General features: G+C 44.9%; 1 protein-coding gene across 1 annotated transcript in view; it reads left to right on the top strand.

The window, feature by feature from the left end:
* TRAF3 (TNF receptor associated factor 3) overlaps positions 1–1696 on the top strand; it is a 64337-nt gene extending 62641 nt beyond the window's left edge. The window contains exon 13 of the mRNA XM_084208624.1: positions 315–1696. Within this exon, the coding sequence (XP_084064750.1) occupies positions 315–886 (572 nt within the window). The 3' untranslated portion in view covers positions 887–1696. The remainder of the gene's footprint in view (positions 1–314) is intronic.
* The last annotated feature ends 11999 nt before the right edge of the window (positions 1697–13695 follow it).

Below are 13695 nucleotides of genomic sequence, written 5' to 3'. Positions count from 1 at the left end.
TGCCACCAAGTCTGCTTTCAAAAAATGGAAGCCTCTAGCTATACTGTTTAGTGACCAGGAAAAATCTGTTAGGTGATTTGAATATTTGACTTTTACTGCATGTACATTTAACACCTGCATTTGTAAAAATCCCAGCTAACCTAGATAGGAGCCAGCAAATTAGAGGCTGTAGAAATTCCTTCATCAGTGGCCAAATGCACTTTGGTTCTCGGGGAGGAAAGTGTTTTCATACACAGTAGCAGCACTGGTGGTTGGCTTTTACAGTCTTTAGTAAGCAGCAGGTTTCTCACCCCCATCCTTTCTGTTTCTGGCAGGCCTGCTGGAGACCCAGCTGAGCAGGCACGATCAGATGCTGAGTGTTCATGACATCCGGCTGGCTGACATGGACCTCCGCTTCCAGGTCCTGGAAACCGCGAGTTACAACGGGGTGTTGATTTGGAAAATCCGAGACTATAAACGTCGGAAGCAGGAAGCAGTCATGGGGAAGACTCTGTCCCTGTACAGCCAACCCTTTTACACTGGATACTTTGGCTACAAGATGTGTGCCAGAGTTTATCTGAATGGGGATGGCATGGGAAAGGGGACGCACTTGTCTCTGTTTTTTGTCATCATGCGTGGAGAATACGATGCTTTGCTTCCTTGGCCCTTCAAACAGAAAGTGACTCTCATGCTCATGGATCAGGGACCGTCTCGACGCCACTTGGGAGATGCTTTCAAGCCAGATCCGAACAGCAGCAGTTTCAAGAAGCCAACTGGAGAAATGAACATTGCATCTGGCTGCCCAGTCTTTGTGGCTCAAACTGTTCTAGAGAATGGAACGTATATTAAAGATGATACTATTTTTATTAAAGTCATAGTGGATACATCGGATCTACCAGACCCCTGACATACACTGGGGGAGGCGGATTAAACAGAAGGCAACTCCGTTTGGGGGTTTTATATCAGTTTGTCTTCAATCAGAGGTCCTAAAGCTCACAGAACCACCTTGTGGAACAGATGGAAGAGTTTGAAGGCATAACTGCATAGGGTCCAATTGCGAAAGTAGCAACACATTAAGAAATCATACCATGGTATATTTTTTAATAGAACTAGCAACACTTGAGCTCTGACGAATCACTTATCCCTCGTCAGGATAGTGATTATGGTCAGAGAGGATTTTTTTTAACTTATTAATGATCTAGTCAATTGGAGGTGAAAAGACATATACAGTATGTGCTGAATCAATTACTGACTTTTATTTCTTTTAAGCTAGAATACAAGAAAAACCCTTCACATGTGGGCTAGCTGGAAATTGTCAGCATGTTAAAAGAAGATGAAGTAATGTTGCAATTATGATATTCTTTGAAAAACTGAGGTGCAATCTTGTCTGAAATATAGTATATTGTCTTTTTAAGGCCTCATCTGGTCTCTGTTTTAATAATTACTTTGTCAGAAGATCTTGGAAAAGTATCCATGTCTTCTCAAAAGTATCTGAATCAAAATCATATTTTTATTTAAAGTTCTATTGTTACAGAAAACATTTTATTTTAAAACTGTTGATAGACTGATATTTCTTGGAAGAAAAAATAGAAGATATCAAACACTGGTTATCACTTGTGATAGGAAAAAAAAACTATTCAATTCTGTTATTTCTCTTTAGAAATGTAAACCTACAATATATGTCGTAGTTAATGACACTATTTCAAAATTAAGGAAAAATCACTCATGGATGCTGTGCATCATTATCAGATTTATAATTGTTTTCACCCTAAAATAGGGCATTTGTTGAACTTTGGAGTTCTAAACGGAATCCTGTACATTTTTTAAAGTTCTGCCCCATGCTTTCCAATCAAGCTATATATGTTGCACATTATGCTGTCAGCAGTATATAGTGTTTTCAGTATTGGGGAGGAGGATTAGTGCTGAAAAAAGCCTCTATGTTTGTTCTGTACTAGCAGCCATTGCTTCAAGACAAACCAGCAATGTCTTAATGCAGTGATGGTGGCTTGCATGCATACATGTGCCTTAGATGTGCTGTGCTGCTTATAAACCATAGCTTTTTATTCAGATTAATTCTGATATCTGAAATGGTAGTTTAATTGGACTTCAGGCATAATGTTTAGCCTTGTCTTCAGAGCCCTTAGGTACCTTGCAATGTACGAAACAGAAGCCAAAGCCTGCTCCTTTGGCTCCTTCAGCTTCTGTGACTTGGCCATGGTAGAATCCATCCCATTGAGGTGCCAAAACGTTATGCTCAGTGCTCCTATGGAGCTTGGACTAGACAGTCTCCATGGCCACTGTGAGGGCAGGCGACATTTCTCCTCTAATGCCTGTGGCTGTAAGGTGGCATCACTTGAAACTAATCCATCTGAGAACTCTGGGGCTGTGAATATGGATGCTCGTGGCAGCTTCTCATAGCAGACAAGCATCCTAATGGGGAATGCATGGGCTTCTTTCTTGTAACAGCCTCAACTGTTAATGAAAAGCATTTGCTAGCCCTGAAACATGCTGATTGCAACCTGCTGTGTTCATCTGCTTCTATTTAATAGCCTGTGACAAGCAAGTCCAGAGACACAGCCTGACTGTGGTGCTCTTTAAAATCCTGCTTAAGCAGAGCGGGCTTGCACCACTGTGTTTTCAGCCTTCATGGGCTTGAAAAAACCTATTGCATCTCAGCCTTTAATGTCAGGCTGTATCAGTTTTCTGCTTTTTTTGAGGCATAGTCACAATTTTTGTCTAAGGTGCAGTTGAATTCATGCCTTTGTATTTCAGCTTGTCTTTGCCGTTGTCTTTTTTGGCTGTGCCTTCACACACAGTGCCTGCAAGAAGTATTTATGGATATACAATGCATGCTAAGTGGTCTTCATGGGTTTTCCAGGCACCTGCTAGAATACTGCCTGCTGCTGACTGTCCTGACAGTTGGCAGCAACTTGTCTTCCTTTTCTTGCCTTCCATTGTCTGGGTACTGTACTCCCTCTATGGTACGTGGCTGTCAACAGGTGCAAGCTCAAATATGGAGGCACGTGCTAGCATTTAATTTCTAGCATGGAAGGAGGATGTTCTGCACAAGAGATAAATATCTATAGATATACCTGCATCTATATCTCTAGATATCATTGTATGGCACTTGCAGTTTTATGCAGGCTGCATAAGTAAACCCATCACTTATGCTTTAGGGCGAAGGTTCGCTCAACTTGTGTCATTTTAATAATTGTGAATGTAGGCAGCTGAGCTTTTGTGTTTGTGCATCACAGAATTTTACTGAAAACAGGATTCCCAAGTGGAAATGTCCAAAGGACTCTCCTCCCATTGCTAATGCATGTCTTGTAAAATTAAATGAAACCGTTTGGCCATCACAAAACAGTTTATATCCTGTTTCAATCTGGGACTTGGAGGAGATTTTGAGTATAAGCAGGGCCCGGCATATTCTGCAGATTTGTGACTACAGTTTCCAACTTCTGTGACAGAATTGCGCTTCTAAATCCAAGCTCTTTAAAAGAGGAGGAAAAAAAGCATTTCCAGCCTTGGTGATTGAAAGAGGACTTTGAAACATGTGAATGTGTAAACCAATAGGGAAGTCTTCCTGAGTCTGCACACAGCCTAAACTAGTAGCTTTAAGAGATCTGAATATCTCGTCTTGGTGGGATATTGACTCAGAAACTTCAGAGAGAAGTTTAAATATGAACACTGCTAACTATCTAAATGCCGATCACTGTAGCAGAAACATCAGTCACTGTTGTATTTCACAGATCTCTATGCTGCTTTCCACATCTCCCAAGTGCCAAAAGCACCAGCTGCCAGAATCTACAGCTTCACTTGGGCAGCTTTTATAATGCAGTAATGTGCTATCGATATAAAAATATTTTTGCATATGTGCTTTTTATCACAGTTAATAAAACGGAGGCCTACTGCACTTATTTTTTAAAACTACATGAAGCTGCCAGAGAATTTCCAGTTTGCCAACCCTGCGTACTGTGAAATCCAGGATCTTGCTACACAAATGTAGACACCGCCTGCTGTGGAATACCTGAAGCCTTGACTGTAACACCCCTTTCTCTACAGAACTCACAGACCATCTCTGTAGAGTTCTTACTGTGTACATAGAAATCGGTTTCCTCTGCTTTCCAGCAAGGAGTATGTAGCATTTTGTGAAAACAAGGCCACTGTATATTCTCTGAGTTGAAAGGAAAAGATACCTGGTGCTTTACTCAACACATTTAAGTTATTTAACTGTTTCTCTCATCGCTGAAATGCCCTTTATCCTTTTTCTCTTTGTTCCTGACTGAGATATCCGAAGTTTTCTAGGGACTGTCTGTTTAAAGTGATTCGTGGGACATCACCCTGCCCCCACGTATACTCTTGAATCCTGGCAAACTCCTGGGGACTGCCACTATTGCAAGGGGGTCCCAGAGTATTTGCATTACTTTGAACAGAGTTTGTTCAGTGGAACCATATTGTCCTCTACTTAGCAGTAATTCTTAGCAGCACACAGCTGAAGTCTCTTGCTGGTGTTCTTTCTTCACAGTGACGCTCCAAGTTATGTAAAACCTCTTCCGTTTCCAGCTTCCTCTAGGGAGATTCCAGTGTGTGACAATCTGGATATTGCCCTTTGTGTACACTCTTCAGCACAGAGTGAGTGCACCTGTTACTTAGAAAGTCTTGAATCCTAAGCAGGATGAAACTATTTGGGTGTTTAAAGACCAACCTGCAATTATGATGCATGACCATGTCTGCATTGCTTCTCTGAGCTAATTAATTGGGGTCTTGTTTCAGTTACTGTCTACACGGTACACCTTCAACTGCTGACTTACAATATGCAATGTTGATTTCACCCTTGTACTGTAAATGTTGTTCTTCACAAAGAGAATGTGCAATAGGAAAAGGGAATGGTGGGTGGCATACTTTTGATGAAAAAAACACGCTAGATTTTTTAAAACATGGAAAAAAAATGAAATGCAGTTTATTTCCTTTTCTTGTGGTGTTTTCTACTTGGAAAAGGAAAGATGAAGATATGTGCCTGTCTCTGTGCCTGGTGAATTTCTCAAATGCAAAGGTAATAGAAATTTATGTTAGCTGGGATTTAAGTGTTGAACCCATGAATGTTAGGCTGTGGTTGTATCGCTTCTGTTTCCTCAGCTAGCCACAATTATGGCTTGCTGAGCTGGAGTTTAAAAGCTACCACCTATTTGTATTTGTATTCTATCACCTGGGATAGGCATTTCACCAACAGTGCAGGGTATCTGTTGATATTTTGTTCAGTTTTTAAAACACTGGTGCTTTTTGGTCCAAGACAGAGAAGCGTGTAGGGAGTGACAAGGAACGTTGCCTGCACTGCAGAAGAGTGAAAAACATGACTGCAGTATCGATGCCTTTGACATGATTTAACTATGCAAATATACAGATAGGTGAGGGGGGAAATTCTTGGGTTGCATACCTAATCTCTTAGATTTTGCTCTGTAAATTACTTATATGTGTGTAGGTACATACATATACACACAGACATGCATGCACATAAATATGCAAAGTCTTTTCTTTATGTAGAAGTGATGAAACAAAACCCTTTCCTTCAAGTTATACTTGATCACTTGGTGCAAATATAACTTGTTGCTGCTAAAGGAGGATCTTGGCTAAGGGCAAACTTTGATTCATGTCTTTCAGGTTTGAAGACCTGTATGTAGCAAACACTTTGTTTAGCTTTTCTGAAGACTCTGAATTGTAATTTAGGATACATGTTCTTCCTCATGCTCTGATAATTAGGAGATTCCTGTATTTTAAACAACTATAGTCATGGGCGACTTTTTGATTGCAAATTATTTCCTCTAATTTGGAACAAAAAATGATAAAAAGCATCTGGACCCCTTCCCTTGAATTTCTGTCAGTCAAAACCTTGATATTCTGGTTGATCTAGAAGTCAAAGCTACTGCAATAAAAATGATTGGTTTGGCAGTTTAATCTGAGTTTTTAATACAGTGTATAGCAAGTGCTATTTCTCTTTCTTGGAACAAGGAAATCAAGGATGAGATGTGATTTGCTCAGAGTCACAAAAGGAATCTCCTGGAGCTGGGACTGAATGAGAGGTTCCAGTTCCCTAGTGTTATCTCTGAATCACGAGGTTTTACTCTTTTAATACATTTGTCCCTTAAAGGAACTGGAAAATAAGTTGACATACCCTGAAGACCCACATCAGGACAGTAAGGGCTAGAATTAAACATACAAGCTGTCGTGATTTGGGGTTGTACACGCGTGGTGGCCCAGACGTGTGGAGTGAAGGCCAGCACAGCATGTCCATGTCAGTAACAGCAGCAAACTGTGTCCTGCTCTGTCTGTTCAGAATTGTCCAACAAAACCAGTCTCGTTTGATGCTCCTCTTAACTAAGGAGAGAGAATACCATTGTACAGTGAAGTGGGTTCATCTTTGTTCTACCAGTCAGTGTGACTGACCGTTTCTTCTTTGTGGGGCTTTCTCCCTTTTTCTGTAAACCAAAATCTGGAGGGCTTTAATTGTTCTTTCTTGCCTCTTAATCAAGGCTTTGCAGAGAAGCACCAGATAGGAAAGTTATGGAAAACTTTGGACTGCTGATTCAGGGACATCCTCTTAAGATTTAGAAGAGTAGAATTATACAATGCATAAGGGATCTGACTATTCCTGTTTCTCTTCTAATATATGGTCAAGACTGCAGCTTCTGTCTTCCATTTCATGATGTCAGTGTAGATGTTAGGCTGTGTTTTTTCATTATTTCCCCTCCAAGTTAGGATTAGTTCCTTAGGGTTGAATAAGTTCTGAATTTCACAGAGAAGCACCTGAACCAAAACCCTGGATTCAAACATCCCAGACTTGATGTGGAATTCAAATCTGGATCCTGACTCTGTGGCTTACTAACCTACCCATTCAGGGAAGGGTTTGTTGTCTCTATGTGGTGTTTGTGTTTTTGGTCCTTTGGAACTAAGCTTTTAATTTGGTTGCCAGTTCTGCAAGGACTTTTTAACTTCTTAGCAATGCCGGTGTTCACACGCTCCATTGCTGGCAGTGCGATGCGTAGTGATAAAATTTGACTCTGTCTAAGGGTTACTGAGATAAACCAGCATTACCATTCGTAAAGGTCATTTTCTTGCATAGTGTTCCGAGCTTAGTATTTGAATATAGCTCGCACCTGAAAGGACACATCTTCCAACTATGACCTGCATCACTGGCAGAGAGTTGCGTAATCTGTACTTGTGGAATGGGAAGGTACAAGCTTCCATCGTTGCTGATGCATCGTGTAATCCACCTGTTTTGTTTTTCTTATCGCTGTTGTTCAGTTAATACTTTTTTTTTCAGTTTTCTAGAAAAAAAAATGGGGAAGTTCAGGATTTTTTCTACAAGGTATAAAACTCCAATGAATTAGTGGTGACTAGAGAGCTGTGAAAAATACCCCATTAGGAGATGATGGGCTAAATGTAGGTCCATTTCTCTTAGACAAGTAGGATAACCTTTTAAGATGCATGGAACAACATAAAAATCGGGAAAACTAAAGCTGACATTTGTTTCCAAGAAATTCTGTGAGAACTATCTATGGAAAAGACATCAGTGATTGAGAATAATGTACAAATTAATGTGTTTGAAACTTGTGTATCCATTTCTTTAATCTCATACTCTTCAGTGAACGGTACACTTGTGTTCAGTTTTATGATCAAAAACAAAGACCAAAGAAGGCCAGCCTCATTTGATTGTGTATATTCTGCCTGTCTTAATTATCAATAGCTGTAAGGATACAGTGCAAGTGATCTGGTAACCAGTGGTTCTTGTCCTTTTCTTTTAGGGGGAAAAACAATTTTAAAATGTATAATTTATTGCTCAGCAATAACCATGTTGTTAAAATAATAATAAAAAAAGGAATTAGCAACATGTCTTAATTTCCCAATAGCATTATTATATGTTGTATTTCAGTTTACTGTATATTGTGTTTTTGTATTTATTTGTGTTTGGAGGTCTTGCTATGTCTTTTTGTGTTTAAATGCTAATAAACAAGGACAGTGTGTAAGAGTGTAGAATGCTGAACTCTGAAATGCTAAACTGTGTTATTAAAGGAAAAATAAATAAGTAGGAAATCATATTTTTTAAAAAAACCTGGAGTGTTGAATTTGAATGACTGCTGTTGGACTTGCAGATGGCCAGGGTGCATCCTTGCTCCACTGCATAGCTGTTCTGTGCTTTGTGCTCACACATCCATCAGAGCTTTACTGTGGCATTTCCCATCCTCTGCACAGGTAACTTCCCATAACTTCTGTCAGAGTTCTATTTTCCATGTGCTAACTGTGCTGGAATAAACCAGGCGATGGTGTTCATCCTAATATCAGAGTTGAGAGACCTCGTGCAAACAGTAGAAATAAATTGAATGGCTTTTCTGCATTTGTGGTACAGTACTTTCCCAAAGAGCTGTGGGAAACAAGTTGAAGCATAGCTTGTGTCTAAAGATGCAGATTTCTTATTTTTTCTTCTGTTGTGTCATTAGTGACGCTTCTCAGATCAGAACTGCATGCCAGGTGTGTGCTCAAAGTCACAGAACATGATGCAGTCTGTAAAAACACCAAGCAGTTCTGGAATGTGTGGAGAAATATTTCCACCACGTTTCAGATTCAGCCTAGGGATGAAAATCCTGATCCCCTAGGGTTTTGTGTGAAGCATGCAACTTCTACCAAGCACCACACTGTTGTTTCTTCCCTATCGTCCCACCTACCCCTCTCTCACTGAAATTGCAGTTTCCCTTCCTTCCCATCACTGCAGGGGCAGTACTGGGTTTAGCAATGCAGGAATGTCCTGCCTGTGCTCAGACACAAGACCGCAGTGTCTTGGCAAAAGCCCCATCTCCTTGCTGGCCTGGAATGTGAGAACGACCTGGCCAGCCCATAGCAGTGTTTGGAACAGGCTCTCTGACAGTGCTGGGCAGTTGAGTGCCTTCTCTTGATAAAATGAGGATGCCAGAGAAATGGCAAATGCAGGCAGGTGGGCATGGTGAAAGGGGAGGGTGGCTAAGAAGTGCCATTGTCACCTTGTGCAGGACGTGCTGAGGTGGATGTTCCCTGTGCTGCTGAGAGCAGTCACTGTGTCACTCTGGATGCTCTGGCCTCTGCTGTCCTGCTCATCAGCTTTTCCACTCGCACTCCCGGTGTTGGCACTTAAGGCTGCACTGCCTGAAGCTCTTCATATCTCTGCTGTGGAGGGTGAAGGGGTGGTGAGCTTCCTTGCCTTAATGAAGTGGGTTACCTTCCAGCAGAGTCCTCTGGAGAGGAGTCTCCTCCTCCCAAATTGGGGAGCTTGCTGCTCAGATGTGACACTTCCATCATTACAGAGCAGCAGGATAAGCAGAGAGGAAACAAATTGCTTTAAACGTGAAGGCAAATGCTAATTCTCTCCTCACCTCCCTGCTCCTCCTCCCCCAGCAAAGACTCGTAATTGACATGACACATGGTGCCCTTCCTGGCTCCAGTAAAGCTTTATAAAAGGTTTCTCCTTCGTGCCAGGCCCCAGAAGGTGACTGTCAGCTTCGTGGGGTGCCTTCCCAGTCGCCATCCAGTACTTAAGGTGACAGAAGCAGAGTGCCAGCTCTGGGAGCACCAAACAGCCAGGGAGAGCAGGGTGAGGAGCTCCTGGGCTACAGGAGGTGCTGGCTGACAGGAATACTGCCAGAGCCTGGACCTGCTGCTAGGGCCATCTTTTGGAAGAACTGCAGGGGGTTTTTTAAAAGTTTTTGGGAAGTTTTCCAGAGTTTCAAACCTTGGGTTTGCTTGCTGTCTGGTAAGAAGTCAGAGGTTTTCAAAATACTCAATCCTGTGTATCCTGCTCCTTGTTTGCTTTGATGTGACCAAGTCCTGGAATTGTCTAAGGAATGGGGAAATAGCCAGTGATCAAAACAAGTGGTGAAATAGGTGATTTCCCCCAACCTTCCCCAAAGCCAGTTATTCCGTGAGTCAGCTGTGTGATTCCCTCCTGCACACCTGGATTGAGCCCTGGAGGCTGTTCCTGTCAAATAATGTGTCTGGCTTGTTGTTTGGCCAAAACAGGTGAAACCCAAGTATCTTCCCTACCCCCCTTGACAAACGTGGCACCTGGGGAAGCTGAGCCCACTCAGATCTCTGGCTCCTTCAAGACGGTTTTTGGCAGAGAACACTGGACCTCAGCACGTGCTCTGGTGTGTTCTGTAGGCTCACAAGAATAGGAAATGGCCTTAGCCAGGAACTGAATTTCCACTGGCTGGGCTGGCAAACACAGAAGAGACCTCAGGAACTGACTTCCACCTCGCAGGCTGCACCTTGGGTTAAGCAATGTTTGGCCGTAGCTGGTTTGGTTGCAGCTGTGTTTTGGCAGCATGGCTGTGTGAGTGGAGGTGGGAGCTGTCTGCAGACGCTGCTGTGGACACTCGATGGCTGCTTTGTGCCAATGCAGAAGCTTTGCAGAGATTACTTGGATTTCTACCAGGTATTTCTACCTGGCAGGTAGAAGTGGCATCTGCCTTGGCATACCCCGTGCCATCAGCCCGCAGGAACACAGGTGAGGCGTGAGCCTCTCCCCAGCTGTGGCCCCTTTGGCAGCTGTCCCTGGGGTAGGTAGTGATGGCTGATGAAAGACACTCAGTTTTCTGAGGATGAAAAGAAATCCCAGCCATGCACAGGGTTGGATGGAGTGGGCTGGTTCCAGTGTTTAGCTTGGCCTGGTCTCAGGGCTGAGAAACAAACCTGGTTGCTCACACCCCTACATCCCCAGAGAGCTCACTCTGTAGCTGCTCCTGGCAGACACCCCTAACAGGAAGCTCCTGATCCCCTGCTTCACACTACAAGATAAGAAGTGAGTTGGGGGGTGGCTTCCAGGTAGCTCTGAGATCAAATGTGATCCCCGCCAGTGACTCCTCCTGCCTTGTTGCCTTGAGGGTAAGGTGACTGTGTGGCTGCTGGATGCCTGTAAGCTGGGTGAGTTCCTCTTCCTGAATTGGTGTGGAGCTCCAAAGAGGGATTTAACTGATTGTACATTCAGCTTCAGCTCCTGACCAGCCGTGAAATGAGGCCGTGCCTCTCCCAGCAGCACACACAGCTGCTCTGCCACCAGAGATTGGTTCTGGCAGTATAGATGGTGCTGTTGCACCCAAGACTATCTATTTCTTAAAGGAAATCCCATGTGGGGATTTTTTCTGGTTGATGCTAGGGGCTGCCTGCTTTAAGGGCAGCCATGAGATAGAAAACAGCTAGAGGGGCTGTCACCTGCCAGGCCATTTCTCCTCATTTATTTAAACTTAGTTTCATGTTCAAACCTTCAGCAATGCTGCACTCTGCCAAGGAGACTGGCAAATGTGTGCCTGGGTACAGCCCAGCTCCCACAGGGGGTGGCTTCAGCACTGGGGGTTTGGAGCCAGTTTTTGGCACACCTCTGCCTTCTCCCCTCTCTCTGTTTGAGGCCATGGCATGTCATACAGTTACCACAGAGTAATTTTTCCATGCACAAAATGACTTTCTGGGGACAGTGCCATTGCTGCTTGGTTGCTTGGAGGGCTGCAGGAAGCATGTGCTTGTGGGGGCAGTCATCCACCTTGGGACCTGGTGCCCACAGCATCACTGCTTTGTGCTCAGCCCTGAGCTCCATTTCCAGATGCAAAGTGCTGGGTCTGAGTGCTCATGCTAGGGAAAGTCCCTTGTGTAGCAGGATACAACTTCTAAGCAGTGAGGAGAGATGCAGTTGTACAACAGGGAAATTCTGGGAGGCGCAGGATGTCCCTGAAGGGCTTTAGGAGGTGGCTCTGCTGGCTTTCTAAGCAGAACACTGTTTTTGGCTTTGATGCCCATTTATAATTCAATGCTGGGAAGGTCAAGCATCCACTGAGTGCTGTTTCCCCTCTGTGGTGCTGATGTTCTTGCCCCCCCCCACCCAGGGGCATTGTGGGCAGCCAGTACAGGGGAGCAGACGGATGAGCAGGCAGCAATGAGTGAAATGTGCTGCTCTCTACATTAGGGCAGCTGCTTTAATTTCGGGGGACTGATTTCTCCTTCCTTTCAACTTTGTTTCACTCTCCCTGAAACCACCTGGCCCAAACCTTGCTCCTGTGCAGCCTTCCATTTTGCTGTCTGGTCCCAAGGCTCAGCAGCATCTTGGAACAGTAGCAACAACAAAAGTTGGGATGGAAAGGAGTGTGCTCCAGCCATGGGGAGAGACCCGCAGTGAGGGCTGGGTTATTCTGACTGGGTTATTCAGTGTTGCAGCAGTGAGCACCTGGCACCAGCAATAACTTTTGCTGGAATTTCTGTCATTCCTCTACCCTGCCCATGCTGGAGCAGGGACTGTCCACCCTTGAGCAAAGTTTCACAGGCAGATTGGGGATTTTTGACCTCTGCCTGCCTGCCAGATGAGTTCCAGCTCATTTAAAATCAAGTATCAGCTTTGGTGGCACAAGCAGCACTAAGAAGAAGCAGCTGCAGAGTACAGAAAGTAAAACGAAGGGTGTGGGGCACATCCCAGCACAGTGGGTTTCAGGGGCTGTGGCACTGCCCTCTGCACAGGGTCCCATGAGCAGTTTGTCCCATCCTGGCTGTGCTGCAGGATGCTGAGGCCATAGATAAGCATGCACCTGCCCTCTGCTCACAGCAGTCCTTTCTCCAAGCTCTAATTGCCAAGTATCCATGATTTATAATTTTTCCTCCCTCTATTAAAATACAGGACATCTCACTGCAGCGAGCATTCACTCCGTGAGTCCCCTAGGAGAGATTTGTGAGTGGTAATTAGAGTGCAGGAGCCTTTCACCTCGAGGACATCTCTCAGCATTGAGCTCCCTGGGTAGAAAGTGCTGACTGTGTTTTGGCTGATGCCCAAGCCTAGAGCTGCAGTTCTAAGGAGCTTTCTCTCCTGGCACCTCAGTCTGTCTGCCAAGCTGGAAGCTAGGAAGCAGGGGGAGTATAAATGGTGGATGGGGATGGTTTGCTTCCCACTCCTGCACTCCTAAATCCTTGCTGATGTCAGGTGAGAGCTTCTTGTGGTCTGTGTCCCTTCCACTGGATGACCCTTCCAAGAACTTCTCCAGTCTCCTCCTGGCCTCTAGTGAAGCCCTGCATTCACCAATCTTCTGTCTTTGCCCTGCTGATACCAGCGTCAGCTGAAGGGCAGCTCTCTCCTTGGCATCAGCCTCTGCCACGATCCGTGTTCTCCCCCCTCCCTTTTCTGCTCCTAACACACCCTTGGTAAAGACCTGGGCCTGGACCGGCATGCAGCACTGCTCCATGCTGCGGCAGACGACGGGGATGTTGCAGTCCCCCCTCCTGCTGCATCCCCATGCACCCGTGCCACTGCCAGCAGCCGCCACAGGAGCAGCGTGGGGCTGTGCTGGCGCTGCCGGCTAATGATCAAATCAGCTGGTGGCCAAAGTACAATTACGAGTCGTGGCTGGGAGCTGCTCCCTTCCAAGAGAGCTAATTGAAAATACATGGAGGCTATTATTAGTAATTAGAAGGTAGCCGCTGTTCAGCAGGGGACAGTGGCGTGGGATGCGCACGCAGAGTGTTCGCCCCGACACCCCCCAGCTGGACCTGGATGTGTGGGGGGAGCGTGGCTAGGTCTGGTGAGCCAAGCTGGGGGGAGCCCCACTCCTGCCTCCTCAACTGCTCCCTCGGTGGCTTTCTTAGATTCCCAACGGGTTCCAAGGAAGCAGGGGGACTGGGAACGGAGCTGAGATTCTGGGACAGAGCAAGGCTGAGGTTCCT

The sequence above is a fragment of the Fringilla coelebs genome, assembly GCF_963513975.1.
Source record: "Fringilla coelebs genome assembly, chromosome: 6".
Classification (NCBI taxonomy): Eukaryota; Metazoa; Chordata; class Aves; order Passeriformes; family Fringillidae; genus Fringilla; species Fringilla coelebs.
The sequence above is the reverse complement of the archived record's forward strand: the minus strand, read 5'-3'. Positions and strand labels throughout refer to the sequence as shown.